Source organism: Cygnus atratus, chromosome 27, assembly GCF_013377495.2.
Source record: "Cygnus atratus isolate AKBS03 ecotype Queensland, Australia chromosome 27, CAtr_DNAZoo_HiC_assembly, whole genome shotgun sequence".
NCBI classification, from domain to species: Eukaryota; Metazoa; Chordata; class Aves; order Anseriformes; family Anatidae; genus Cygnus; species Cygnus atratus.
The window spans coordinates 5,367,730-5,395,330 of record NC_066388.1 but is presented as its reverse complement, the minus strand read 5'-3'; the positions used below and the strand labels follow the sequence as shown (position 1 = coordinate 5,395,330).

At 45.8% G+C, this 27,601-nt stretch overlaps 1 protein-coding gene across 5 annotated transcripts; it reads right to left on the bottom strand.

The window, feature by feature from the left end:
* Positions 1-1,921: 1,921 nt before the first annotated feature.
* CDS2 (CDP-diacylglycerol synthase 2) lies at positions 1,922-27,601 on the bottom strand. Of its 5 annotated transcripts, none has more exons than XM_035568799.2 (13): positions 27,481-27,601; positions 14,769-14,917; positions 13,664-13,760; positions 13,393-13,490; positions 12,484-12,623; positions 12,002-12,060; positions 11,150-11,232; positions 9,792-9,879; positions 9,393-9,461; positions 8,510-8,662; positions 8,085-8,204; positions 7,349-7,452; positions 1,922-6,678 (listed from the first exon to the last, which is right to left on the bottom strand). In XM_035568799.2, the coding sequence occupies exons 1-13, from the start codon at positions 27,523-27,525 to the stop codon at positions 6,549-6,551; spliced, it is 1,335 nt and encodes a 444-aa protein (XP_035424692.1). In that variant the 5' UTR covers positions 27,526-27,601; the 3' UTR covers positions 1,922-6,548. The 5 variants fall into 5 exon arrangements, with proteins under 5 accessions (XP_035424692.1, XP_035424694.1, XP_035424695.1 ...); XM_035568801.2 differs by having other exon boundaries at positions 14,769-14,911; positions 27,481-27,578; XM_035568802.2 differs by lacking the exon at positions 27,481-27,601 and adding an exon at positions 16,804-16,854 and having other exon boundaries at positions 14,769-14,911.

Sequence of the window (27,601 nt, the reverse complement as noted above, 5' to 3'; positions counted from 1 at the left end):
TTTTTCCTCCTCTTCATAGTATCAGCAGGAAGCAATTTAGGGAGTCATGCATTAGATCCTTTTTTTTTTTTTCTCATTTCAACCTGTTTTTTTTTGTTTTTGTTTTGTTTTTTGTTTTGTTTTTGTTTTTAACAAAAACCCGGCAGCAGCTCACACCCAGCCGCCTTTCTCCACCTGCCCGTGTGAACAGGATGTCATGCTGCACCTTCCTCTCCTCCAGAAAGTAAACAGCAAGCGTTTTAGCCCCAAACTGTACAACTCAGACCAATGCCGTGTGCCTACACTGCAGCAGCTCAGCCCCCTCCAGCACCACACAGCACTCCAGCACCCACAGAGCCATCCCAGCTGCCACCCGCTTGGTCCCATCAAGTACCAGGACTATGCCTCTGGGTTTGGGAATGAACGCACATCTACAGGATTTGGGTTTTTTCTTTAGAAACCACATCAGGCAGCCTGTTCCTGGGCTGAATGCACCTGGAGAACTTAGGGCAAATCTCAACCTATGTTGTTATTTTGTTTTACATTCCTCTTCTATCAGGATCTCCTGGAAAACACATCTGGACGGAGGGTTGCATGGCTGCAACAGACCTGCTTGTGGCAAAGGCAGCCTTGGTTTGAGGCTTTCTGCCCTGGTGGGTATGGAGCACAGTGCTAGCAGCAGGATTTACACCGGGATTTTGCTCTTTCGGATGCTTGATTCGATGAAATTGGCACAGGATGAGGAGAAACGAAAGGGGATCTTCAGCTGAACAGCTGAAACGCAGGCAGCGATGACGCTGGCCACAGAGGCTGTCAGATGACATGGCTGACTCACGGCAAAGTGTGGGCATGCGCGCTGCCCTGCTGCCAGCCAGCCCAGGAAAACCTGCGTTGCAGCAAGAAAACTCCTTCAGTGGCAGAAGAATAAGGCAAAACTGCTGCAGAGGTCAAGAAAACATGTTTTAACATAGCTCTCCATTCACTACCTAGCCACTACATGCACACATGGGATTAGAGGCGACGTCTTGAATTACACAGCTACCTATTCAGTTGCATTTTGGTAATATGTAAGAGAATGATTTCTTAGTCTGTTTTCAAAAAGACTTAATGCTGAGGCATCTTTCAAGACCTCTCAGTAACAACATGTAGTTGTTTCAGAGGACTGCTGAATATTGCATGGTGCTGCTCAGCAATTTTCTTTTTAACCAGCCAGTTCCTCCAGGGAAGATGTACTGCAGCACAAGATTTGGGGCCTTAGAGTCAATTTTGCAAGTTTGCTGTAAAGGAAGATATAGTTTGGTTTTCTTGGAAGATTAACTTGTCTCAAAATACCCAGACAGCGTGACAGGAAGCAAAGAGAAGGCTGCTGATTGCTTGGTTTAGCTTAGTTGATAAGTCAAACAGTCAAAATAACACGAGAGCTAAAAATAGTACGTTTTGCTGGGTAAACAGAAGGATTCTGTCCTCCTAACCCAAGCAAGTCAGGAAAAATGGCTGAAATGAAGCGATAATTTATGCTAACCAGAATTCCTACAGGTTTCCACATTCCCAGCAAAAACCTTAGGACAAAACGAGCTGATTTGCAGGGCACAGAGGTGCCACGGCTTCCCTTACCCTTCACTGAGACCAGTCTGGGTGATCTGATTGCTGATTCCACTCCAAACCACTCTGGAAAGCCAGCCAGTCGTGTCCCTCGTGCAGGACACAGATGGTCACTACCTGCGTGCTCAGTCTGTCCGCAGCCTCCATGCACATGTTTGCATCCACCCCAGGTCTGCTCTCGGAAGTCCCTGAGGAAGGCGAACTATATGGGGCAACAAATGAGGGCATACAAAGATTATCGTTCAAAACAGGCTGAGCTCCTTTTACAGAGCATGGAAAGGAGGTTTCCAGGATCTCCCCAACTTGCCAACGGCACTGAATAAAACTCCACTACAGATAATGGAACTTATATTTATTTAACAGTAACATATGGTATATAAATAGGGTAAATACTTTAAAATATACAATATATCACATTCGGACATTCGGTCAAAGAAAGGCAATTCTACATGTGTAGCTAAAACATTAATCAAAAGAACAATGCACAGAGAAAGAAGCAGATGGTAGAAACACATCACGTCTGGGGAACAGGAGCACGCAAAAATTACAGTAGTACAAACAGCAGCTCGGGGGCTGATTACAGAGGTCAGGAACCACAGGAGCTGTCACGCGATGCTTTCTGCGGTGCATGCCTGTCCCCAGGAAGGTCTGGATGAGCCACAGTGATGGTTTCCACACAGCTTTGCCCTCCTCCTATAGCACCAAGCCAGTCAGAGGAGGCGGGGAAGGAAGAGACCAAGGCCTGGACGCGTGCCTGGATCCCACCAGTCGTGCTCAGGGGGACATGCTGCATGCATCGGGAACAGGAGATGCCTTAAAGTCTAGGATACTGGCATTTCCCAACCTGGAGCCAAGTGTTGGCTGATGCTATGGGATTTTTGGCTTCACAAGCCACACAGGCTGCCCCCTCAGATCAGCGTCAGCAGAATCCTGAGCCCATCACCACAAAGAATATCTGAATAACGCAGGGTGATGGGTACAGGACATGACACCATACCCAGCAACTAGGTTTTAATGTTTCAGTGAGCACTGCAGGCCCCAGCCTGACGATGCAACTGATCTATAAACAAATTTGGGCTACAAACAAACTCAAAGAAGCAAATTCCCATCAGGGTAAGCCAAATGCTCGACTACACGCTCAAGCTGTGAGCAGACCAGCGTCCAGCCCATTTCACTAAATGACCTTCACCCACCAGCAAACACCAGGAATGTTTAGAGTCACCTCACTGGGACAGCCAGCTTGTCACACTATGCGAAAGCACCTTTCTACCATGTGCCAGCTCTTTGCTTATTAAATACACTCACATCCATCTCTGTCTGCTCCAGCTGGAAAAACAGTGACTGACTGTGAGGAGGTGGTTTCCAAATCACCTGTCCCCTCCCGAGGCAGCACTCCTACCTTCATAGGCTTGACATCAGACAAATCCCACTTTTCTCTTTCTCCTGACCCAAGCACCCACACCAGCCAATGCAGTATCCCCCACTGGTCTGCTTTCCCAGTTATTTCCTTCTTGCTGGGCACAAGCAGGATGAACGCTTCCAAAACTACCGTGCAATGCCAAGCTCGAGCTCTGCAGCTGGAGAAACATTACGTGAGAATCCCTGCACTGCCTTAGCTAGATGCCCCTGGTGCCTGCGTGGCCTCTCCAGCAGCACTAGCTACATCAGTTTCCCTCCAAAACTACATTCTTGCAAGAGCTGCAGCATGGCCATGGTCCTGCAAGGCTTAATGCAATGCAAAGAGCTGCAATGTGTCTTGCTGCACATCCCTGTACGCACATTTGGCATCACAGCTAACGCCTCCTTTAGGAACAGCTAGAGCCAGTAACAGTAGTTTTTCATTTCCTCTAACTTGATAGGTATAACTTGAAATATTTACAGCAAACTAAAGCCAATCCCAGGCTGGGGTGATGGGGAAAACTCACCAAACGCTCCCCCAGGCAGCACACTGTCACTAAGAGCTGACCAGCGCTACTACATACACTCCCAGAAGTGGTGCAGAAGTCAAACGGGTTTACCAGCCATAGTCTCAGCATGACAGAGGACATGCTATGGTGCTCACCAGTATTTTTCAGCGAGACCAGCTATACAGCTTGCCGATGATCTTATCATCCCTCATCTCCCTCCCTTCTTCCTCCATTTCCCAAATGGATGCACTGTTCCCATTCAGTTTACTAAACTTCAGTGCAGGATGCCAAACCCTTTCCACATATCTTTACCCTTCAAGATCAAAACAGGTTTGGAAGACCAGCTGTCCACTGCACTGCTGGGGAGGAAGTAAGAGTAATAGAGCTGCGCAGAAAACCACCCACACTGCTGCAGCTTCTCTCTCAGCACTGTGAAGCCATTAATGCAGCTGCTTTGCCCTCCAGTGTCTACATCCAGCATTGCACCGTTAAAAAAGACCCAAATGCTACTCAAATCAAAAGCATGCACAAAGGTTTCGGGTTTTTGCCCCACTAATTACAACTAAAGAAGTACAAAAGGTTCAAAGCAAGATGAGCAGGAGGCTAGAGACCCATGTGAAAAATGCATTGCTATAAAGAGTATTATTACACTTTTGTAATATTTATCAACACTGTAGCTTCTTCTGATGACTGACTTAGGAACCAACAGGGCAGTACAAGGGATTTTGGCAGATGTTGACATCAGGCAGGGAGAATCCAGAAAAGCACCAGCTTGTCTGACCACAGGGAAAGCTGCTTTTCAGGGTCTATGCAAAACCCTGTCACTTCCACATCTATTCCCAGTTCAAGTACTCTTTCAAGTGTCCTCCCTTTGCCTAGTTAAACTCAGACAAACTATTGTAAAATGCAGTCCAAACATTTTCTCTGGGGTGAAGCAAGATGGAAACACATTAGTTCTCCCCTCCGGGGAGCTTGGACCAATATCCTCTAAGTCAACACAAAATAAATCCCTTCCTGATTCTAGCTGGAAAAAAATCAGGCTCCACAACTAGTCTAGGAAAGCCTCTACACTGTTGGTATTAACCAAATACAATCCCGAATTGTCTCTGTCTTAGTGGCTCTGGCCTCTCCCAGAAGCCAGGACCTTTGTCAGCACCATGCTGAAAATACTTTGTGGAAACAGTTCCTTCTTCTCCACAATCCGTAATCTTGATCAACACCTGTATTTGCAGTGCAATGGGCACACACTTCTGCCCCACAGCTCCTGTTTACGGAGATGAAGCAGAACTTATGACACGGAAAGGTTTGTATAGAAATGTAAAAGAGATGTTGGTATCTATTCATGTATTTACACATGCACACGTGCTCTCTTGTCCACTCCTTTAGGGTAAATGAAAGCAACAGCAGAATGAGAATACAGAGTATGAACCATGAAATATTTTCAGGTTTTTTATTTTCCATCGATGCTTAGCTAGTTTGCAGCGTGTACATGTCTCCATATGTGGGGTGGTGGTGGTGTATAAGGTTTATATCAGCAACTGTTTGAATACAGCAATGTACTTCTGTATTATTTTTCCCTGTCACTCGTTCCCCAGGTTAAAATAAGGTAAAGTTTCTCTCTCTAGTGCACAAACTATGGAAAGAAGTAAAATCAGAGTCACCTTGTATACGGGAACACTGCATAAGGTCTAGTATAAACTGAAGATATTTTCACTGTCTGATCACAAAAAAAAGTTTTACAATCTCTAGCGCTCTCATTTTTAAATAATAAAAAAGTATGACAAAATAAAGGAAAGTACTTAGGTACTTAGATAAAACCTCCAACTATTAAGTGCAACCTATTTTTGACAAGATTTAGTAAGCAAAGCAGGACAGAAGCCTGCAGGTGAATGAACCCAGACTGAAATGCAACACAGACCGTGATAAAACTCAGCAGCACAACATCCAGAACTCAAGTAACGAATGGGTGATAGACATGATCCCTGAAAGAAAAATGAAATACCCAGCTGACTGCACCAGCAGGGTGCTGGAGCTCCAACCTGCAAACTTCAGAAACAACACCAAGTTGGAAACTGCTCTCCAAATTAGGTAAAATATCCAAGTGTGGGGTTTCCAAAGATCAAGAAATGAAAAAAAGTGTGGTTCAATGTTTCTTAAAGGTTATTTGACAGAGGAAAAATGAACCAGGTTATTTAAAAGCTTGTTCTTACTTGGCAGGATTTACTCAATGAAACTTCAATGTTCTTTAAAACCTATTTACTCAATTCAGTTTTGAAGCAATCTGAACCTCCCACATTCCTATGAGCAACTATCAGCTTCTTAATTCCTTGTCCCCGGTTTATTTCCAATTTAATAGGTTAAAAAAGATCTTCTTTGTCAAAATACCAGCCATAAGAGGAGAATGTGGGAGGTACTTGCAGAAACAGCAAGTGAAAATAGATACACATGCCTGGCTGGGCAGAGGAAACATAGCTGGATTAGTACAAAGTTCTCTTCCAATTAACTGAGCCTTGTGCTTGCCATGCAGAGCCTCCAAGGAGTCTGCACACAGACGGATATGTGGCTTTCTGGGAAAATGAACATTGCAGTCACAGTTACCGCCAGACAAAATGATGGTCTCCAGAGCTGCCATTATGAATGCAACCTGGCACAAAAGCCAGGGAAGCTGCACAGCTTCACCTTCCCTGCTGACTTCCATGCGCAGAGGCAATTGTACGGGAAATGTTTTGTGTATTCCCTGCACCCACAGGAAATTGAACTTTCTGCCCACATGCATCGAAGGTTAAGAACAGACCGTGAGGACAGTTGTACCCTCTTACTTCACCCAACTCCTTCCAAGCCTTAATTCCTTTCCAGCTACAAACTCAGATTTGCTCATTTGAACCAAAGCTATATAAATATATTATATAAAAAAATAACAAACACAAATGCAAACATTTACCAAGAAAGGAAGAAAAGTTACAGTGAAATGAGGCCTTGTTATTGTCTTGAATTAGGCAAGCCAGGAATTTCCTTGGGGAGGCTTGTCCGTTTTCAGTCCCATTCCAATCACGTGGCTGTCTATGCATCCTCCAAACTACCTAACATACCCTTGTCAACAAGGTGTGCTTTTAGCGTGTTGAAGATGTGAAGCTGCTGGTCTGGCCGCAAGGTTAAGAACTGCTGGATCAGTTTGCTTGGGTTAGGACCTCTGAAACACAAAAGCAATCATTACCAGTGAGTTGTATTGCTAAGTCTCAATGCTCTGGTAATCTAAATGCAATTTCATCCAAAAAACAGGCTTGAAATAATAGACATGTTGCCCATTCCTTCAGTGGTTCTACCCAGGGAGCTTAACTCTGTTTCAGAGATGTGGAAATGGATTCAAAAGGCATGTGATGCTGAACTGTAACCAACCAAATCAAATCTGTTTCAAGAGGGTTGTGGATTTTTCCCCTATTAACAGATACAAAAAGCCAAGCAGCCACATAAATTCAGTTCCTCAGCTCCTAGAGTACATCTTCTGTGCATCTATGGGCTCTCTTCTGTGTTTGGTTACCAAACATTTGCACACCGCAACAGAATTAAGATTTTTCTGCTTGATCAGTTCAGGGGAAACCTTGTTCAAGATTCACAGGTATGCAGAAGGGACATGGAGGAGAGGACTGAAATAACAGACCTTAGGAAAACAGGTTGTGTTCCCATCTCTGCATGATCCTTCTGAGACATGCTTCCCTTTTTCAAGCCCCCAGTCCCCCTCTTTCTTTGTCTTGTATTTCTGGATGTTAATCTCATGGGGATACCAACAGTCTTGTATTGCAAGCCTGTATGTCATTTGAACTTGACAGAGCCCCCAAACTTCACTGGGAAACAACTGATACCTGATAAAGCTTGCGATGTACACATTAACAAAGGTAGCCATCAGGTACTGACAGTCAAAGCGATCCATGATACCTCCGTGCCCTGGGATTGTGTTGGCAAAGTCCTAAGCAAAGCAGAAAGGATTACATTGAAGTTTCAAATGCTCGTTACCTGTACTTGCTTACGAACGTCCAGGCACTACACTCACATCCTTGCTCTAATTTGTCCCAGAAGGCAAAAGTTAGACTAAAAAGAAATTCTGCTTGACCTCTCCTTGGTTTTAAAAGTTTCTCCTTTGCGAAGGCCGCCAGCGCCTGAGGGACATAAAGCCTTAACTCATCTATCACTCAAAGGTCAAGGAAGGCTAATGTTTATCTCTTGCAACTCTGTTCTGCCTTTCAAGTCATCTTAGCTGCACAGAGACTCTTTATATGAAAACCAGCCTGCAAGGCATCAAGGGAAGGCTCACATTGCAAAATATCCTGACTGGGTTTTTGTTCCTCTACCTCAAGTTCTGCACCAAAGCAGTGTTTAGAATATCACAGCTGAAATTTTCAGGTCTCTCCCCACACCCAATCAGTTATAATGAATTGTATCATGCCCCCCCCATGTTATTTGTGACACTCTCTCCCTTCCCAAAGTTCCCAACCTGCCACTCACTCCTTGGAGCACAGAGACTGCTTAGAGTGGCAGCAACTGCTTTTTAACTTTATATTTAAAAATGTAAATGACCTTGCAGAACCTGGGTGTCCTCACCTTAATTTTGAAGGCCCTCTTAAATCCACTAGCAAAGAAGCCTCCAAATGGCCCAATAAGGGAGGCGAAAGTAGACAGTGCAATACTGTGGATTTGGAATGGATACATCCGGACTGTCTTCTGCAGGAAAAAAAACACATCAGAGAAGGATTTCCATCAAGAACAGTACTGCTCACTTCCTGCCCTTCTTTCTGTCCTAACCAGGCTTTAGACCAGCTAGTTTTCAAATGGGTTCATGTCCCACCAGACTTGGGTCTTGCTTTGGTCTTAAACCCACATAGGTCATCACCGAATTCACCCTTCTTCTGGATGTACCATCATCCCTTGTCACGTTCCTTTGAATACCAGCAAAATAAAGCCCTGATCTCTTTTCCTGACGTTCCTATCCCAATAAATAAGACCTCAATCAAAAGACAGAGTCCTACCCAGCCCACCACGGACTGCAGCACCAAGGGGATGTTGTACTCCTGTAACTGGAACAGCTCTGATGGCTCACAGTCCACTGTGAAGCTGTTGGTGTCATTGTTGAACTCCACGGGACAGGTGAAGCACCGGTACCCAGACATCACATAAGACAGCTTGAAGGAGAGAGAAAAAAAGATGCAGTAAGAGAAAGCAAGATTAATATTTTCCTGAGCAATGATGCAGAGGTGCAATCAAGGGAAAAGGCCACTCAAGGAGACACAGTGAGGAGGGAGCCACACTCCCAGCTTCATTAAGAAGATTACTTTCCTGACAAGCAGGAATTGGCTAAAGGCAGAGGAAGGATTGTTGTTTAGTAAGTGCATCTGTTCAGCAAGCAGTGATCAGAGCCCTGGACAAACAGGCTGAGACAGGCAGCACTATTTGGCTGAGTGGACGGACACAACCAGACACACAGATTATCACAGAAACAGGTAAGAATACTCGAAGAGCACTGATTTCCCCACACAGCCTTTGAAATGATGCACAGAATTGATCCAACAGCAGCCCCAGATGTTTTGGCTACCCATGTACAGCATCTGTGGAAATACTATAGTCTCTCCCCTTCAAGAGACAAGAGAGAATGTTTCAAGGACAATTATTCTACTGAAACATCACGGGGTCTAACAGGGACCAAAAACTTCCTCCAATACCCTGCTCCATCTGCAGAATCTGCATAAAGCACATAACACAACCATCCACCAGTTCAAATTCTGGTCAGTAAGGAAAACATAGTTTCTGAGAAGAGCCAGTAGAGCTTAAAGCTTGGGTGCATTTTTTAGCCAAAACCATGTCACCTTACATAGGGAAAAGACCAAAAAAATAAGCACCATGATTGCTACTTACCAGCAATCCAAACAAAACAGTGGCAAAAAAACCTCCAATAAAACCCTCCCAGGTCTTCTTTGGGGAGAGCTGCCAGAGGGAGAAAAAGAAGGGGATAATTACAAACTGTGCATTTATGGTCACTACCACACACCTGTGCAGCCCTTCCTTGCTTGTGAATTGCTGAGCTAAATATAAATTGGTGCCAACAACCAAACAGATTGTGATCAGAACCTGACACTAACATCTTGGACTGAAATGGTTCATGTCACTTCACAACCTCAAAGACTGGGGCATGCACCAAGTCGTCTGGAGACTTGCTTCAGACCCGTAATAAGTCACACCAATGGAGATCAGAACACAGGACTAAGACCTAAAGAAGCCAAAATGCCATCTTTTGTCCAATATAGAATTACATACCTTGATGAGTGGGGTGCGGCCAAAGAAGAACCCAAACATGTATGCCATGATGTCATTGCAGATCACACAGGAAATTGGGACAATGAACCTAGATGGGAGAAGAATCAAACCGTTGGGAAGTGCCAAAATCAGACAATTCCAACTTCACTAAACGGATAGTTGTTTTGAAAGATGTTTTGCAGGGCCATCATATCAACACCTCCCTATCCAATGCAATCTCACATGGTAGAAAATGGCTTAAAGCTCTCAGAGCAATCTGGGGGTTACTCCAGTGTTCTGGACTAAAGAGCACGTTGTGTACCCAGAATGGCCTGTTTTAATTAAGCACATCTTCTTCTGTCACACGACATGCTGTTAGATAGCCACCTCCTTTCCTCCCAGAGGGGCTGCATTTTCGCTGGAAGCAGGCTGCTCACAAAGCACTCTGGGACAGCTGAGGTGCACACGGAAACATGCAATCCTAAAGCAGCCAAAATTAGTTCCTGGCATTGCTGGTTTGGGGAAGATGGAGCCTGACAGCCCCACCATGAAAAGGGCTTCCCCTCTGTATTGCAACTGTAGTAAGCTGGTGAAGGTGCCACACTGCAATTTCCTTTCTTTCACAGCGCTGCTTTTAACATTATGCTGGCAGCTCTACCCCAAATCGAGTGCTGAGCAGAATTCTCCTGTTCATTTGCTAGACATGAGTGGACAGAGAGAGAAGGCACCTACACAGGCCAAGCACTGCATGAAATGTCCCTGCATCCCGGAGCAATATTCAGATGCCTCTCTACAGCTCTCTATACTGGCAAATAGCACAAAGCAAGTCCTAAGTTGCTGAGGAATCATTCAATCTTTTGCTTTTCTATTCTGAACAGGTTAGTCCCTGATAGGAAGCACTTTCTCTCCTTAGCCATTTATTAAAAAAAAAAAAAAAAAAGTTTTAACTCAGAACATGGTAAGAAGACTCCAGGAAGACCTTATGGTGGCCTTTCAGTATATGAAGGGGCTTATATAAGAAAGACAAGGAAAGACTTTTTATCATGGTCTGCAGTGACACGACAAGGGCCAACAGTTTTAAACTGAAAAGGGATAGATTTAGATTGGATATCATGAAGAAATATTTTACAATGAGGGTGGTGAGACACTGCAACAGGTTACCCAGAGAGTTTGTGGATTCCTCATCATTGGAAGTGTTCGAAGTTGGTTTGGACAGGGCTTTGAGCAACCTGATCTAGTGAAAGAAGCCCCTGCCCACGGCAGGGGGTTGGAAAAGATGATCTCTAAGGGTTCCATGCAACCTAAACCATCCTATGATTCTACGATAATCTGTATAAGGCTGCAGAAATCAAAGCAACTCAGAACACATGGCAACTCACCATATCATTCCTTCAAACAGGTTGTGAATGATGAGGTGCGACTGGGTAACAACAATTAGCAACGTCACATGGGTCCATCCAAACTGGAAGAGAAGACAGCATGCAGTCCAGCCTGCCTAAAGACCCTGCTCACACACATCACTGGCACAAATCAGATGCTGTTAGCTACCTCTCAGACAGAGAATGGCTCATGCACATGTGCATTTCTAGCATGCACCTTCACCATAACAAACACCAAGAGGCATGAAGAGCAAGGAACAGTTATCCCTAGTAATTTATAGGCATGTTCTTCAGTTCAAGCCCAGAGCTGACCTTCACTGGGCAGGCTTCTGCCAGACCAAGTGTTCTTTAGCCCACCCCTCTCTCATACATCTCGCTCAGCTTTCTGACTAATTGAGAAGAACAAAAGGCCAATGGATATCCAAGCTGCACCCCTGTGTGCTGATTATACTGAAAAGCAAAACTAACTGTGTTGACAGTTAAATATGAGCAACACCTTACTGATGTTTGAGAAAAGGGAAACATAGCCAATACACCCTCGTGGCAATCCACCCTCAGTACAAGAGTCGAATAGCCGCCTTGTGCAGTCATCTCGGCGTGCAGAAAGTTTCTTAAGAGCATCCCCCAGTGCAGAAAGAAAAGAATGCACGACTACAAAGAAATTCAGTCAGGACACCTCCCTAAACGAACAGTTTGCTCGCAGTAACTCTTCTTCAAGGCAGTGTTACGATGCACAGCCAGCACAGAAGCATCTAGTGGAACATATTTATCTATATAACATTTTCAAGCAGCCTACATTATTGATTCTTCTGCCTCCAACTGGGGGCAGCCAGTCCCTGTATTTAACCTTACCATATAGAACTGGAGGCGATAATGCTTCTTCACCAGGCTCAAGACAAACATGCAGAAACCTGGTGAGAGACAGAAGAAAAGTGAATGAGGGGGACATTTCTTCAAAAGTAAGAAATACTTTTTTTTCCCCTTAAGAGAGAATAGTGCACAGCTCCTTAGGTTTTTTTTGGTTGCTTGCTTTGGTTTGTTTTTTTTTCTGAGCAAAGCACTATTATCTGAAAGTCACAAAATATTGTCACCTTCAAATTATACTTAGACAAGTAAACATCAAGCCTAACTGTCCCATACAGTTTAGGGAGTCTCCTTCTACAGACCCTCATGTAAGAGATTTGTCACCACACAGCCAATTTACAACGTCACTGAAGAGCAGAGATAACTTGCTGTAGATACTGCATTGGATACAATACAGGACAAGAGTAGTTCAAGGAGATTTCTTCCTCCCAGTCCAGACAAGTTTAACCACCAGAAAATGTGGTCTCTACCTGTTAAGTACAGGGCAAAAGAAATGAAGCGGTGGTATTTGCTGAGAATTCGCAGGGGCTCCTCCCTCTGAACCAGGGTGAAGAAATAATCTGTCACAGTCTCACCATAGAAAAAGTAGTTAACGCAGAGCAAGAAGTACCTGTGGAGAATGCAGATGCTCATTAGCAGGAACTCTAAAAGGCTCCTGGAGAAACACAGAAAGTGGCTGATTCCTAAGGTCTTTGTATTGCTCTGACACACTGCAAACAGACATCCTGCAAGTGACAGCCAGATCTTTATTTCCCCCAGTTTAGAAACATCACCTTCATTTCAACTAGCAGCTACATCACTCAGCTCCACTTTGCCATGGATCATACTGTCTGGGTTTGGTTTTGGCCTTCTGATGCACAAGGACTGTCTGCCTTTAGGTGGCACTCCTCAACAGACCTCTGTGAGCTCATGCATCCTAAAAGAAAACAGCCCATATATCCTAAAAGCACTGCTCCTGCCCTCTCCCCAGACTTCTCTTCTCTGGCAGACAGAGTTGCTCAGCCCAGCTGTGTCCCAATGTTCAGCCCTGCTTCACAACCACTTACAAACTTCCACCCACCCACGCAACTATGTCTGTCTCTTAGTGGTGACGGCTGTCAACACCGTCCCTTGCACAGATCATGGGATTCCAATATCCACACTTCATAAACAACGGGACAAACTTTATCAGTATGGGCTCTTTCAAGACACTGATGTATCAGGATTTAGCGGGGCTTTTTCTTACAAGAGCCGCTAACACATGACACTGGTCAACACACAGCAATCCCATGGTCTCTGGTTTGGAGGTAGCCAGATGATCTCCTTGCTGCCTGTCTGCAACGAGGTGAAGCATTATTGCTGCACACAAGCATGGGGAGGGGAGCAGTCACCCTACTCACCAGCTGAGCGTCCTGAACCAGGGTAGGTCATATGAGTGATACACATTATAGCCAATAGTGATAATCTCATGGAAACATTTGATCTGGACACACATCACCTGCACAAAGAGAGAGCAGCAAGCTGTAACACACTTTTGTTAAATACCTCCTTCCTCAAGGACATTAAAAATGTGTCAAAATACAAGTCTCTGAGCTGCCAACCCCAGCAATGGTCCCAGCAACCTTCTCCCCTATTGCTGTGAGCATAAGGGCATCTCTCTGGAGCACTTACTATCATCATTAAGACCATGGGTCCCAAGTAGATGATGATGAAGAAGAAGGTGATCATTGCCAGAGTGAGGATGCCTCTTACCCACCAATTCTTCCATCTAGGCCACAGAGAAGGAAAGAAGTTAGAGAAAGACAAAACAAAGTAAGGAAGCAGGACAGCACTTCTGTTCTCTGCGCATCATAAGCAGGACACTGAGCCCTGGAAACCCCAAATTTCTTTTTGGTGCTGCCAAAAAGCAGCAAAGGGAGACCTTGATTCACTGATCAAGGCCCAGCTGCAGCAGCTGCAAGGCTACAGTTCAGTTCAATCTTCCTTACTATGAATGTCATTAATACAGAAAACATTAGTCAGGAACAGAGCATCTCCACGGGCACTGAAATGGGATGGGAGAAGTGTTTGTCCCTGTTCTACTACAGGTTTCCCACACCTTGGACAAGCTGCATGATTAGTTCAAATAACGTATTAATCGTTACCCCTCCCTGCACTTCTTTTCAAGAGGAGACATGGGTCCTGATGTGTCGTACCTTTGCTACTCTCCAAGAAATCCTGCCTTGAATCTCTCCCAGCCACAGAGGACATCTGGGAGAAATGCCTTCTCCTGTGATATGAATAAGGGCTTTTGCCCCAAAGCCGCATGCAGAAGCCATTCCCAGTTTGTTCTTAGATCTTGTCCTTATCAGCACATTTTTCTCATGCGTTCCTACAGAAGTGGGTCACACTAGCAGTTAAAACCACCACAGTTGAGTACTGAAAGTGCTAGTAAAGCTGAACACAATGTCTTCTGCCCCACTGAGGCCTCCTTTCACCTTTCAAGACTAAGCACACAACAAGGCTGCCCTCCCGCAGCACTCCTCTGCCCCGGTCCTCTCCCACACACAGCAGCCCTGAGTGCTGCACTCTGCTCTCCCCGCTAACATCGCCATCACCTTCTGCTTCCTGTGGCCTCGGCCTTCCTGTTTGCATGTCAGGGAAGGAGAGCACAGCACTACTGGGAGCTGCTTATTCAGCTTCCATCAGCCATCACCATGCTGCCAGGGCTAGAAAAGCCACAGTGAAGATGCAGGGGCCCTGGCAGCAGAGGGCAGAAACGCTCAGTGAGGGCTACCTTGAGGACAGGTTGGAGAGAGCTCTGTTCAGGACCTCTGGAGTGTCATCCGACGTTGGCACTGGGGGTGATCCTCCAAATTCAGACTTGCTCTCACTGTCTGATGCTGTCTCTCCATCCAGCTTGTTCTCAGACTCCGACTCCTGCAACTTAAAGAGAGATAAAGAGCTTAACAAGGTACAATGACGACAATGAAGAAACTCAGACCAGCCCACAGGATGCGATACTTATTGCCAGTCTGCTTCTGCATACACGAAAGAGGGCAAGAAAATATTCATGAGGTTATACCCATGAGAAACAACATCAAGTGTTTTAGGTGACTTGGACGATGGCTTTTACTCTCTAGCACCCTCAGCAGTAGCCAAATGATCTGTTCCCTCTGAACTGTTAAAGATGCCTCACCGTTGTTAAGAAGTATCTCCAAGTGCAGGAAGTGCTTAAGGGACACGGGCTGTTAGCAGGAATTTTTACAAGGTCTCTCAGTCCCCAGGCAGATCTCCAAGTATGCAGCATCGCCCAAATTACACAGAAAGAAAGGCCTCCAAGTAGACAGGCTCAAGGCTTCCAGACAGACTTTTCAAGTGCAAACTTAATATGCAAGCACTAAAAATAACATTGAGCCCATCCCCAAAAAGCTGAAGAGGAAGAACATGGCTTATCGCTCAGGCCCCACCATCCTTTCTGGCCAAAGAAGAGACCTGTAGCGGAAAGAAATAGCATGTGCTTTCCCTGCCCCTGGTATTATTGCTCCAGCACCTAGCTCAGAGCAAAGTCCTGTATTTAGGGGTAAATAAATAAGGGTGAGGCTGGAGGCTACTGAAGGCTGTGCCAGAGGCCGGCGGTGGAAAAAGGATTACAAATGACCTCCTGGCTCCCACGCAGTCCCGTGCCCTCTCCTCAGGGCTTTTTCCTCCAGTCCAGCTCAGGAACAGAGGACAGATCCAAACGTGCATGCTTTGCCCCTCATTTCAGCAGCAGAACGTCATCCTGCTCCTGGACACTACTTGAAGCAAGGAAGGAAAATGTCAATCCCAGGGGGGCACTTGTGCCTCAGGCAGCCAGAGCCCAGGCCTCTGAGCATGGGCTATTTTAAAACTCACTGAAAAAATAGTGTGTTTGCAGGAAAAGCCACAAGGAAGTCAAGCTGAAAAGCGCAGGGAGCCCTGCAACCAAAGCGACTTCGTCCCTTTGGGCCACCTCCAGGCTCCCCCATGCTCGGAAAGGGGGGACCCAACCAAAACAAGCATCCCCTGGGACTGGCTTGCTGTAACCACATCGAGGGGTATTTGTGGTTCACTAGAGCAGTAAGACTCAAGTAGCAGCTCTCTCCTTTAAGGCGGGAAAAGAAAAGGCCCCATCCGTAAGGTATCCATGGCTGTGGGCCTGGTTCTTAAAACAGACAAGGATAGCCAGCCTCTGTCAGATGGAGACAGCAAAAAATGTGACAGGGATTGCTTCTGGGGGCGAGTGAAGCGCCAGCATCTCACCAGTCCCACCCTGCACTGCCTCTTCCCTGCCCGGCTCTGCGCTTGCTTCTTTCCCTTCTCATTAACTGGGGATGAAGAGGAGAGCTAAAACAAACTCCTCTGCTGGCACTTGCAAGGGTTTGGAGAGCTGGTGAAGAAATACAGCTTGGCTTTATTTCAGCTGTGATTGACCTGTAAAATCCCCTGGTCCCACAGACTTCCAGAGAGATGCAGCGCAATTTAGCTGGGACCACTGAAAAGATCAAATCCATAAGGGAGCTGCAAATGGCAGCAAGCGAAGACTGGAAGTAATAAAAACTCCCCAAAGACCACGAGTATCACAGCCTACAACACAGCACAGGTGAGGGGCACTGTTCTTGAGCAGGTTTGGGGAAAGCAGTGCACTGTCTTTAACCACTGTCTGCGTCTCACGTTGCAATGCTTTCTCTACGCTTTCCCTAAGAAATGAATTCTCTGAAGAATTCCCCTACAAGCAATCTGAATAACAGAGAAGAGCTTCACATCCTGCCTGACCAAGCTCAGTTTCTCCTTCTGGTCTTGTAGGTTACCTTTAGCAAAAGGGATCTTTGCTTCTTGTTTCCCATTTTACAAACAGAAAAATTAACGCAGCTGATTCCAATCAAGTGAGTAAGGAATTGCTTAGGTACTTAGCCTGTACAAATGATGGTGGTTACTCTAAAACCAAAAACGTGAAGTAGAATTTTAATGCAGTCCAAGTATCCATCATCTTGTGTAAGTCCCAGTCTCATTAGTCACGCGATAAAAGGTCCAAGCCAGCCTCCCTGCATTTTATTCCCGAAGCACTACCATTGCAGGGCTAAGTGCAAAGCAGGCAAATTATTCCTTGCTTGTAGCCCATAGGATCAGATGTTTCACAAAGTGCTCAGAGACCAAAAGAAAGGGAAAGAGCACTGATGTTTTCCTCTCTTCCACTCCTGGCCAAGAAAAGGAAGGATAAAAGCATCTGCATAGCTCAAGGGACAGAGGAATTTGATGTTGCAACCTAACAGCTGCTGGGGCGGGCAGAGCAGATCTCTGCCACAGCCCAGCCAATGGCTTCTTGTACAGACACCGATGTTGAAGCTAAAGGGACGTAAAACAGATAATCAGTTACCTGATCCACTGGATTTCAGTGCAATGCTAAACCATACCTCGTGACATGAAATTAGTTGGTCCCTAAGAGCAGGAGCAAAGCCTCATGGAATCAGTCCAAGAGCGCATGCGTCCCACTGTTCCCCACTTCACTCCCAGCAGTGGGAATTGGAGAGGTTGTGCAACAAATATGCAATATGCGAAGCCCCAACAAACATTGCCACTTTATTTCCAGAGATTCCAAAGAAAGGAACCAAGAGTTTTGTCAAGATAAAGAGACGTTGTTAAGGTGCAACGTTACATGCTGGACTCATTCCTGGTGCATGTCTTGCTTGTTCAATTTAAGCCTGAAGGGAGTGGGAAGGAAACATTTCCTCTGATGGAAGAAATCACCAGTCAAACCGATGGCTAACAAACATTTTAACACCTTAATTTTGAAAACAACTGAGCAGTGTCAGAAATCAGCTTTTCTCCCTACTTAGATTTCTCCCTGAAATGGGGTGATGAGATTATATAGGACGTTGTGCCAGATATAGGCTGTGGAGAGCACTCAGTAATTGACATGATTTTCACACCTTTTATGCAAATTGCAACCATCAGCTCACAAACCATCAGTTTAAGCAGCTGAGCAGGGTGCTAAGTAACTTGTTAAAGCCTGGGCATGATGCACCCTGGTCTGGGCTACTTAATCCAGCTGCAGCATTGTAACACCCTCCATGCATTCCCACCACTATCTCACAAGCCCTCAAACTGAGCCAGACAGATCCCCGTCCACGAGGGACAATCATCAGGCAGCAACGCTTTCACAAAGCGGCTTGTGGCAGCAAGAATGCAAGCTGGCACAGACAACACCAAACGATGCTCACCAAGGGCTATCACCGCTGAAAATTTAAGCTCATTACAGAGCTGCTGCTTCCACAGAGGTTGTGACTGTGAGGAGCAGGCCTGGGCTACGTTAAGCCAGAGCTTGCGAACAGGGTGTGTGCAGTAGCGGCAGCACAAACAGCATTTCGGGGAAGCTGGGTCCAACAGACGGTGTTCTGCCATCGTTTCTGCTGCTCCCCCAAGAAACACCAACTTTCTAATGCCTCTTCTGTGCTGTTTCCTCCAATCTCTGCAGTTGAAATGAAAGCCCAGAGAGACTCAGACTTGCAACAGGTTAACCTAGAAGTCACCACTTGTCTCCTTTCCCAGCCATTGGGCCTTGCAACATCCTTGGACCCTGCAACAGACATCTTTTGTGCCTTTTTGTTGTTGTTTTTAAGATTCTTCCTAAAATCAAAGCTATTTAGCCACAGGTTCTTGTGACTTTGAGGTAGCACAACCAACACAGCACAACACTCATACCTAAAAATGCTGCAATCTTGAACCTAAGTCTCATTCAACCAGACGCTGCCCAGAGAAATAAAATTGCAGCCCCATCACCTTTCAGCAACCCCACCACTTCCCACTGGTGCTACTGCACCAAGACGTAGCTGTCTCCAGCTGTATTTAACCTGTATTCTCTTACCACGTCCTGCCCTCTTGGTTTTTTCCTGTTAGCTCAGCAGGTGAAACATGCTCTGCCTCTCTCCTCCCAGTCAGAAAGAGGGCAGAGCACACAGAGTGCAAATGTGTAATGAGATGTTAGAAATCTGTGTGCACGGTGCAGAGCTGGGGAACAATTAAAGCCCATTAGTAAGAATAAAACAAGCTTTCTATCCAGCTACCTTGGAATCTGGCTTTATTTTTCCCATTTCCTTTAAAGGGTACACATTAAGTCTACTAAAACACTATCTGATGCAGTAGCTTTTAGTGGCTTTGTTAGCAATATGGAGTTTTTAATATAAGGGCAATTTTTTAATGCAAATCTGCTTGTTCAGCAAACCCATGACTCCTTCTTCAATTTGTCAACTCAAATATTGAAAACTGCTTTAAGAATCAGGAGAATAACTAATGCAGGAATACAATCAAGATACAGCAATGTGTATTTTACCTTAATTAGTTGACTTCTACACAAATAACAATGGGAAGAAAGAATAAAGCCTACAGATCTCTGTGAGTTTTTTCTCTTGCCTGGTGAACCAGAGCAGATGTGAAAAAAAACAGATACCTACTTGCTCCATACACATGTGAGATCAGTAGGTCTCAGCAAAATTTGTAAACAAACATTGTATCACGCTTAAGACAGATTCATGGAGAAACCAGTTGTCTTAGCTTTCTTTAAACAACTTAACTCCTGTAAGCAAGCAGTACAAAATTTGTGCTCACATTGCAAAAGGGCTTTCTTGCAGCAGAAGCTGAGCGCTTTTTTTTTTCCCTAAGTACCCATGACATGATCTCAGTTGTCATAGAAACAAGCAAGCTATCTCCCTGCCAAAAAAATCTGCCCAACACAGAGATACAGTTAAGTATTCAATGCTGGTGGATTAAATTAGTCCAAGAAATTCCACTATTTGTGCACCTTCCTTGAAGCAAGGCGTTGCTTTATTTAGACTTCCTGCTAGACTTTAGCAAAAAGCTGTGATGGAGACTGCTAATGCACTGCTAAAGAGAAAAGTAAAGTTGCTTTTTGAGGCAATAAAATTGACACCTAGAACAACAGTGACCAACTGTATTAAAGCCTCTGCTATTCTCACCTCTGAGCACGTTTGCAGGACCTAGGCCAACATGATTAGTCTAATGGATACAAACCCAACAGCCTCAGTTATAAAAATCTCCATATTTTGCAAAAGTAGCTTTATGTCCCACGTCCAGAAAAACTGTCTGCTCTTCTCCTCTCCCTTCCTTGCTGCTTTACCTGCACGGCAGTGCTCATCTCCAACAGCTGCCATGCCACAAAGCCCACCCCAACAGATCCACAAAGACCTCTGTCCTCAAGGTGACATCAAGGCAAAACATCCTCCCATTGCTCCCTAATTACAAAATACTCTCTTCTAGATGTTTAAAAGCTTAGAAGGGTGACACAGGGGAGAGAAGTTCGGAGACCATTACCACTAGAAGAAAGATGCACAAGTGCCCGCACTTGATTTCTGCCAAGGTTCTAGAAAAGCCCAGCCAAGTGGGCACAAAGTATCTCGTGCCATAGGGAGGTCTAGGGGAACACACTTGAACTTCAGTGCAGTTATCCTCAGGGCAATTAAATCCAAGTTTATCACATCTCTCCATCAAAATATCCCACCACGCTAGTGCCTGCTCGATTCCTGAAAACCCAACCAGTGATGAAGGTCAGTGTTCATCTGTGTTGATATGGGACTCCCTTCTCCACCACCCCGCAAAACAAACCCCAGTTGAAAGCATGCAGAAATTAGGGCATGCCTATAAACTGAGACCAGTAGTGGGTAACACCACAAAAAGCATGAATGTTTGCATTGAGGCTGACATATCTAAGAAAACACCCATTGTCATCTCATATCCCTGATGTTGCCTGCTTCGTTTTGAACACAAGCAAGTTCAGCTCACTGCTGGGATGTGACCGGGGTTTGCATAGTTTGCCTTTAGCAGAACTGCCTGATAAAAGACCCTGATCTCTGTGTCAGCAAATATGATTCATGCAAAGTTGCACATCCCTGTGATTCATTTGGCTAATCCTCTGCCTGGCCCCCAAATTAGCACAAACACCAGGCTCTGTTTATTCCAGGAAATCAAGAAGGTAAATGCATCAGCCTTCAAGTCCTTCAGAGAAGCTACTGTACACAAAGAGTACAAAAATGCATTGCCAGTTCTGTCATTCCCCCAGAATTTCCTATTGCTAAGAAAGCAACCTGCCTCCCCCTCTAAAACACTTGACAGAGATGTTTTGGAGGTAGGTTTCAGTGCTGCGTTCTCCCGGATCTAACTGGCACCTCTCTGCTCTCACGGCATTTACCAAACCAGCAGACTTTGTTGTCCCTGCAGAGACAGAAAAACACATACAGAAACAAGAAATAAATCTCCTAAGTGCCTTTTGGAGCCCATGTCTGGAAGAGGCTACCCCACCTTGGAGCTGCGTCTGCACAGTTCTGCGCAAACATTTCGATCTGTTGTTATTTTGAAGAGCTGTGAGCAACAAGAGAGAGCACCAACAGCTCTGCAGCAGCACATACTCTTATTTGTATCGGAAGGTTAATACAGGAAAAGTCTATTTTTGTCATCCGAAATGAGAGCTTGTATCACGCTACAGCTGATGGCTTCTGACCCTCAATTCCTCTGGAGTTATATATGTTTTTCCAAGTCCTAATCAGAAAAAAAAACCAACTTACCAGTCTAGTTAATTTGCTGACTGTAAGGTGATCATAGAATCAGGAAAATCATAGGTTGGAAAAAACCTCCAAGACCATCTGGTCCAACCGTGATGCCACCCTCTTGTTCACATTCCTCCATCAATCACTCCAGCTGGCTTTATTTGAACTAATCAAAGAAAGGAGGCATACAGGACTTGGCCCGGTATGTTTACATGTAATTCTCACAAACCCAAATCAACAGATTTCTGAAGACACAGCTATCATTATAAACCTACGGGCTACTGAACGACTTGTTCTAAAGCGAAATCTATTAATCTTCATGGTCCTTTATAGTCCCAGAAAATGTAAATCAGAGAAAATTCATGTGAAGCAGATCACCAACAGGGACACATACTAACCCGTTTTGGGTGAAAACAAGAGAGCTACCGATAGGCAAGGTAACCACCTCAGATTTCTGCAGATGTGTCCTGCCCAATACAAAGAAAAGTGACAGTATTCTTTTCTTTAAGAAAGTAAATACATATCATCCTCTTGGAAACACTGTGTCTTCACATAAGTTGGTTTCCTGAGGCTTTTATCTGCAGGTGTAGTCTACCCTGGTGCACACCACTGCTCATTAAAAACAGGCAAGAGGATAAAATGGTTTTCTTGCCACATAATGTGGGGTATGTGGCTGATGGACAGGAAAGTCGGCCCTCTGTTTAGGGAAGGATATGGCACGGCCCTGCTGGAAAGGGAAACACAAACATCTCATCCCACCTTTCCTCTTCTCAGCACCAAGCATCCTTCCACTCCCGAGAATCGCCCCCAGCGTACCATTTGCAAGCGCATGGCTTCAGCAGTGCAAGCAGATGCGACTCTCGTACGAAGCAGCTCATTTGAGTGCTGAGCAAGAGTCCTGACCTCATCCTGCAACGGCGGGCCAGAGACAGCACGAAAACCTGTTGAGAGCCACAGGTGTGCCACAGCCTTCCTCAATCACCCTGTACCACACTGACTTTACAGCATACGATGCCAAGACACAGCAGTGAGTGAGGGTAGACCACTGGGGCAGCAAGAGAGGGAACTCAGTAAGAAGCTCCCAGATCCACTAAGACCCAGCGAGACACTTCAGAAAACAGGTCAGCCCTCTGCCTGGAGGTAACGGCAACTTTTCAGATGCTGCCAAGAGAGACATGAGCTTAGGAAATGTAGCCCTCCAGGCCAGACAGAAATAAATCATCTAGTCATTAAATAAGGATGGGAAACACAAACCAGCTCTGTCCTTTCCAAAGGGCTGAGTAACAGGGTTTAACCTCAGCGTTGACAGTCTCCGTGCTTGCTCTACCATGCACGAATGCTGCACACACCTCCTTGCAGACTGGGAAGGAAAGGACCTCCTTGCAGCTCAAGGTGGACTCATCCAGTCCTTCAAATGACAAAATCTTCTTGGGATTAAACTTCTCTGGCATCGCCAAAAATGTGCAAGGAAGTGGGCAGTTCAGAAGAGAGTGTGCATTTTGCAAAAAGAAATAGTGGTCTAGTCAACCACCATCTGAAGGAAATTACAAGCAGCCTGTAGTTCTTTCATCAGCTCCACAGCAGGCTAGAAGCTGGCTTAGGTATTAAATTTTACAGCCAGTTATAATGAGCTCCCTCAGAAATGTAATCAGTCCAATTTCTCATTGCCACAACTAACAGTGACAGATAGCAATGCATTCCTGTTGGCAATAACACATAAAACTGAACATTAAACAGCAAGAAAGGCTGAAATGTATTCTCACATCAGACCTGAGACTGTTACTATCTACAAAGAATAAATGAGGCTCATGCTTCAGCACAAGCCAGACAAACAGATGCTCATTATCAAGCCTAAAATCTTATGAGCTATTTAAAAAATAAAACCTTGGGGTGGGTCTGAAAAATGGCTTGTAGTTCTGCCTCTTTTAACCATGGGTGACAAGGAAGAGAGGCATCACTGAGGTGGTTTATTCATTTTGGTCCTTCAAGAACATCATCTCATATCACAAACTCCCAACAACTAGGAGCTCTCCTGTGACCTGGGTAATAACAGGATTCGAAACCATTTAAGTCTTCATGGCTCCTGCACTGTTATTTCTCTACATTCCGCACCCACCCTCTCCTGAGCCAAACACCACAACTGGAGCTCCTCCATCCTTTCCAGCACATGCCAGGCAGCCCTTCACTCTCCCAGACCTAAGGGACAGTTACTTGTCAGCACCAGCATTCAAACATCCAGCATTTACTTCGCTCAGCACCTTCAAGGCACTTTAGATCACTAGGGCAACCTTGCAAAATGCCTGGAAGCGCAAGAATCACGAGGCTTGGATACCAGAGTCCATTGCTTTTTGTAACACGATATGGACGTATCCGGGTAAAAAGTCATGTCACCAGTCCACTGAGCTGTAAAAAAAATAAAAATAAAAAAATGCCCTCTTCATCAAATCCTTTCTGAAGCACGGAAACCTTTCACCCTTGCACACTATATGCCTGCTCTTCAAGCCCTCATGTCAGCGAAACAACACCCCTTGAAACCACTGCCACCTCTTTTCCCATAAGAAATGAGAATGCCCGGCTGCTGTGGGTGCGACGAGGTGCCAAACGCTGCCCAGTGGAAAAACTCATCTGCATGGGCCATTGCACAAAAATGCCTGCCAGCACCATGGCTGCACAGAGTATTTCCGTTTGCTTTTGCAGCTGCCACCCCTCTGAAAAGGGATGGTATTTTCCAGAGATACACTGACTGCTGGTGACAAAGGGGTGGGTAAACAAAACCACAAGTGACGTAAGGGTGTGAGCTGCAGCCCAGATAAGCCTGCCTCTCAGCCATCCTGCCCTCCTCCCCTCCCACGGGACAGATGCCTGAGAACCCCCCTGGATTTTTATAAGCCCCCTCTGAGTATTGAAAAGCTGCAATAAGGTCACCCCAGAGCCTTCTCTTCTGCAGGCTGAACAGCCCCAGCTCTCCCAGCCTTTCTTCATAGGAGAGGTGCTCCAGCCCTCTGACCAACTTCGTAGCCCTCCTCTGGAGCCATTCTAACAGATCAGGAAAACACACGATCAGGAAAAAGAGCAGGAAAAACCCTCTGTTCTCCCTGTCCAGTCAAATGAAGCACAAGCCACTACTGAGAAACGATCCTAACATCCCATGGTCTAGTGGGAGGTGTCCCTGCCCGTGGCAGGGAGGTTTGAACTAGATGATCTTTAAGGTCCCTTCCAACCCAAGACGTTCTACGATTCTAAAACAGCAGAAACTTTCAGGACAGCAGAAACGTTCAGGAGCTGTGCGTGCGTTGTGGAACAATCTTCTTTTACACCTTTCCTATTGTCTTTGGGAAAAAGTGATGGCGTGGGATGCACGCAGCACAGGACAGAAGGCAGTGACCTCCTGTTTTACATAAAGAATGAGTCTGCCAAGCAAAGGGAAGAGTCTACAAAGAGCAAGGGAGGATGGAATCTATATGGAAATGATAAACTAGAACCTGTTTCAATCATCTAAGCTCAAATATCTACACATGAACAGCAACAGTTAACAGCATTTAAGTTATTTCGGCTAAAAGAACAAATAATATCAATACAAGCTTCCCTGTTGTTTTTTTTTTTAGCTAGAGAGATCAGACGGAGTTCACTGATCAAACAGATGTTGCCTTCTTCCTTTTGGAACAAAGAGTGTGTGCTGCACAACAGTTTTACAAAAACTGGTTCTAAAAGGTTCTTGCCCAATGGTCTCAACTGAAGCAGCACAGTTTCAGCTCTAAGTATTGTTTTGTGCCAGAAGGGAGGAAAACATCAAAGCTGTGACACTGTACAAGGGTTAGAGGACCAGAAAGTGAAACCAGCCTCCCTCTTTCATTATCCAAACAGAGCAAAGTGAAAACAAGTGCAAAATACAACTTTCTGGGTCTAATCTTGAAACCAGCCTTATTGTTTACACCTCATTTTAATTTGTTCCTTTTAATAAGCTGAGAGGTCTTTTCAGAAGACACAAGTTTTTGTAGAATACAACACGCATTGCTAAATTATTTTTTGTGGCAATGCCAACTGAATGACAAGGCAGAAATGGGAATCTCCCCTCTTGACAGCGATACTGGCACGTAATGCACCGGGCAGGCTGAGACCACTGGTAAACAGCATGAGCACAAGCAATTTTGCTGTGTTGGTTTTATTCTGATGTTATTCCCAGACTCTGCCAGGCGTTTCCCAAGCACTAAAATACACAACACCCTGATCTCAAGGGAAGAAAGAAAAATCTGCCACTCAAGTATACTGCCACGCAAAATGCAATGCTGTATAGTTTTTCTAATGGCAGTATTGCTGTTACCAGGTAACCTCCTACCATGCTTGATTTTAGCAGTTTTGGGAAATTCTCTGCCTCCTGTAACTGCCTGCTAGTGGTAAGAGACGTCATGTTCAGCACCTCAGAGGAGCTGTTGCTCATTGGTTGAAAACATCTTTTTTTTTTCTTTTTTTTCTCTTGCAGTTCATCTTAGCTACTTTAGGATGAGCAGTATGACATAAATGTTCCCTCCCTCTTGTAAGGTACTTCAAGTCATCAACTCCAAGGTAATATTAGAGGAGCCTTTTAGGAGGCTCATTATATGAAAAAAAGCATACTTGCCTGAAGATGATAAGATTGCACTCAAAATAGCAGCCCTCTGACCTTCTTTAGGAACACATCACAAGCAGCTAAAGCAAGATCGCAGCTTGGCCGAGGGAGTTTGTTTGCATACCAGTTAAGCTGCACTGGTACTTCCAGGCTTCTGAGGGACGTCTTCCAACTCCCACAAAAGTTCTGGAATATAAAAGTCCCTGAAGATTTTCTGCTGCAAAGTAAATTCCAACTGAGCCAAATATGCTTATTTAGAGGTCAAGTTTTGCTCTATGCATGCACAACAACAATGAAATAGAAGCGGTCCTATTTCTGTCTTTATGGAGGTCGGCAGATCTGGATGTCAGACAACTTCACGTAACAGTCACAAAAAGGCAGAAACCTTGGATCCGCATGAAGGCAACCTGTTCTTGATGCTGTCCGAGCTTTCTGTTCCAATTCCCACCCTAATGACATCAGAACAATAAAGCTTACCCAAACCTGACTGTGCAGTGTCTGGCAGGTGTTAACCTGGCATTCAAAACAGCATTAAATGTAATATTTAACAGCATTAAGTGTATTATCTCAATTGCAAAGGCAGCTTTGCATGATGATTTCACCCTTCTCTGAATCGTGTACTTCATGCATCAGCAGAGGAAACACATCAATATGATGCTACTAAGGGCAAATGGACAAGCATCGGGCTGCCCCAAAATACACGCATTTAACGGGAAGGCAGTGAAGAACTGCTTCTCCCTCCTGGTTTATTTTTTAAGGGACCACAGAGAGGGTCCCTCTCTGTGAGCCTGCAAGTATCATTTATGTCGCAAACCTTTCTTTTGCTTGACTGCTCATCCCTCTTGTTCCTTTACACGCCGGGGGGGCACATGAGTAAAGACGACAAGGGTGAAGTCGTGACTCACTGACGGCCAAGCTCGATGCACCCGACTGCACTTGGGTTTTAAACAGAAGAGATGCTGCAGGAAAACGGCCGAATTCCCTTCTCAGGGCTGTTCTTCACAAAGGTACAACCGAAAAATGACATTAAACTACCCGAGTTCTGCTGCGAACGCGCATCTCGCTGCAGCACAGGGCATGCACAGGGGATGGCACAGCGGGGACCGGGGATGGCACAGCGCAGACCGAAGCCTTCCCCCTGAGAAGGGGTCAGAGCCCCCCAGGCCAGCCCTCCCCGGCCCGGCCTGGGCCTCGCTGGCTGCAGGCGGAGCCCGGGGTCCCCCCCCACGCGCCCCGGGGCGCCCAGGCCGCGCTGCCCGCCCGCCGCAGGCCCGCCGCCCGCCGCCGATTCCCCCGCTGCCCGCCGCCCCCGGCCCGCTCCCCACCTTCTCCTCGGGCTCCCGGCCCAGCCGCTGCCGCAGCTCGCTCATGGCTCCTCCGCCGCCGCCGCCGCCGCCGCCGCCGCCGCCGCCCCCCGCCCGCCGCCGCCGCCGCCGCCGCCGCTGC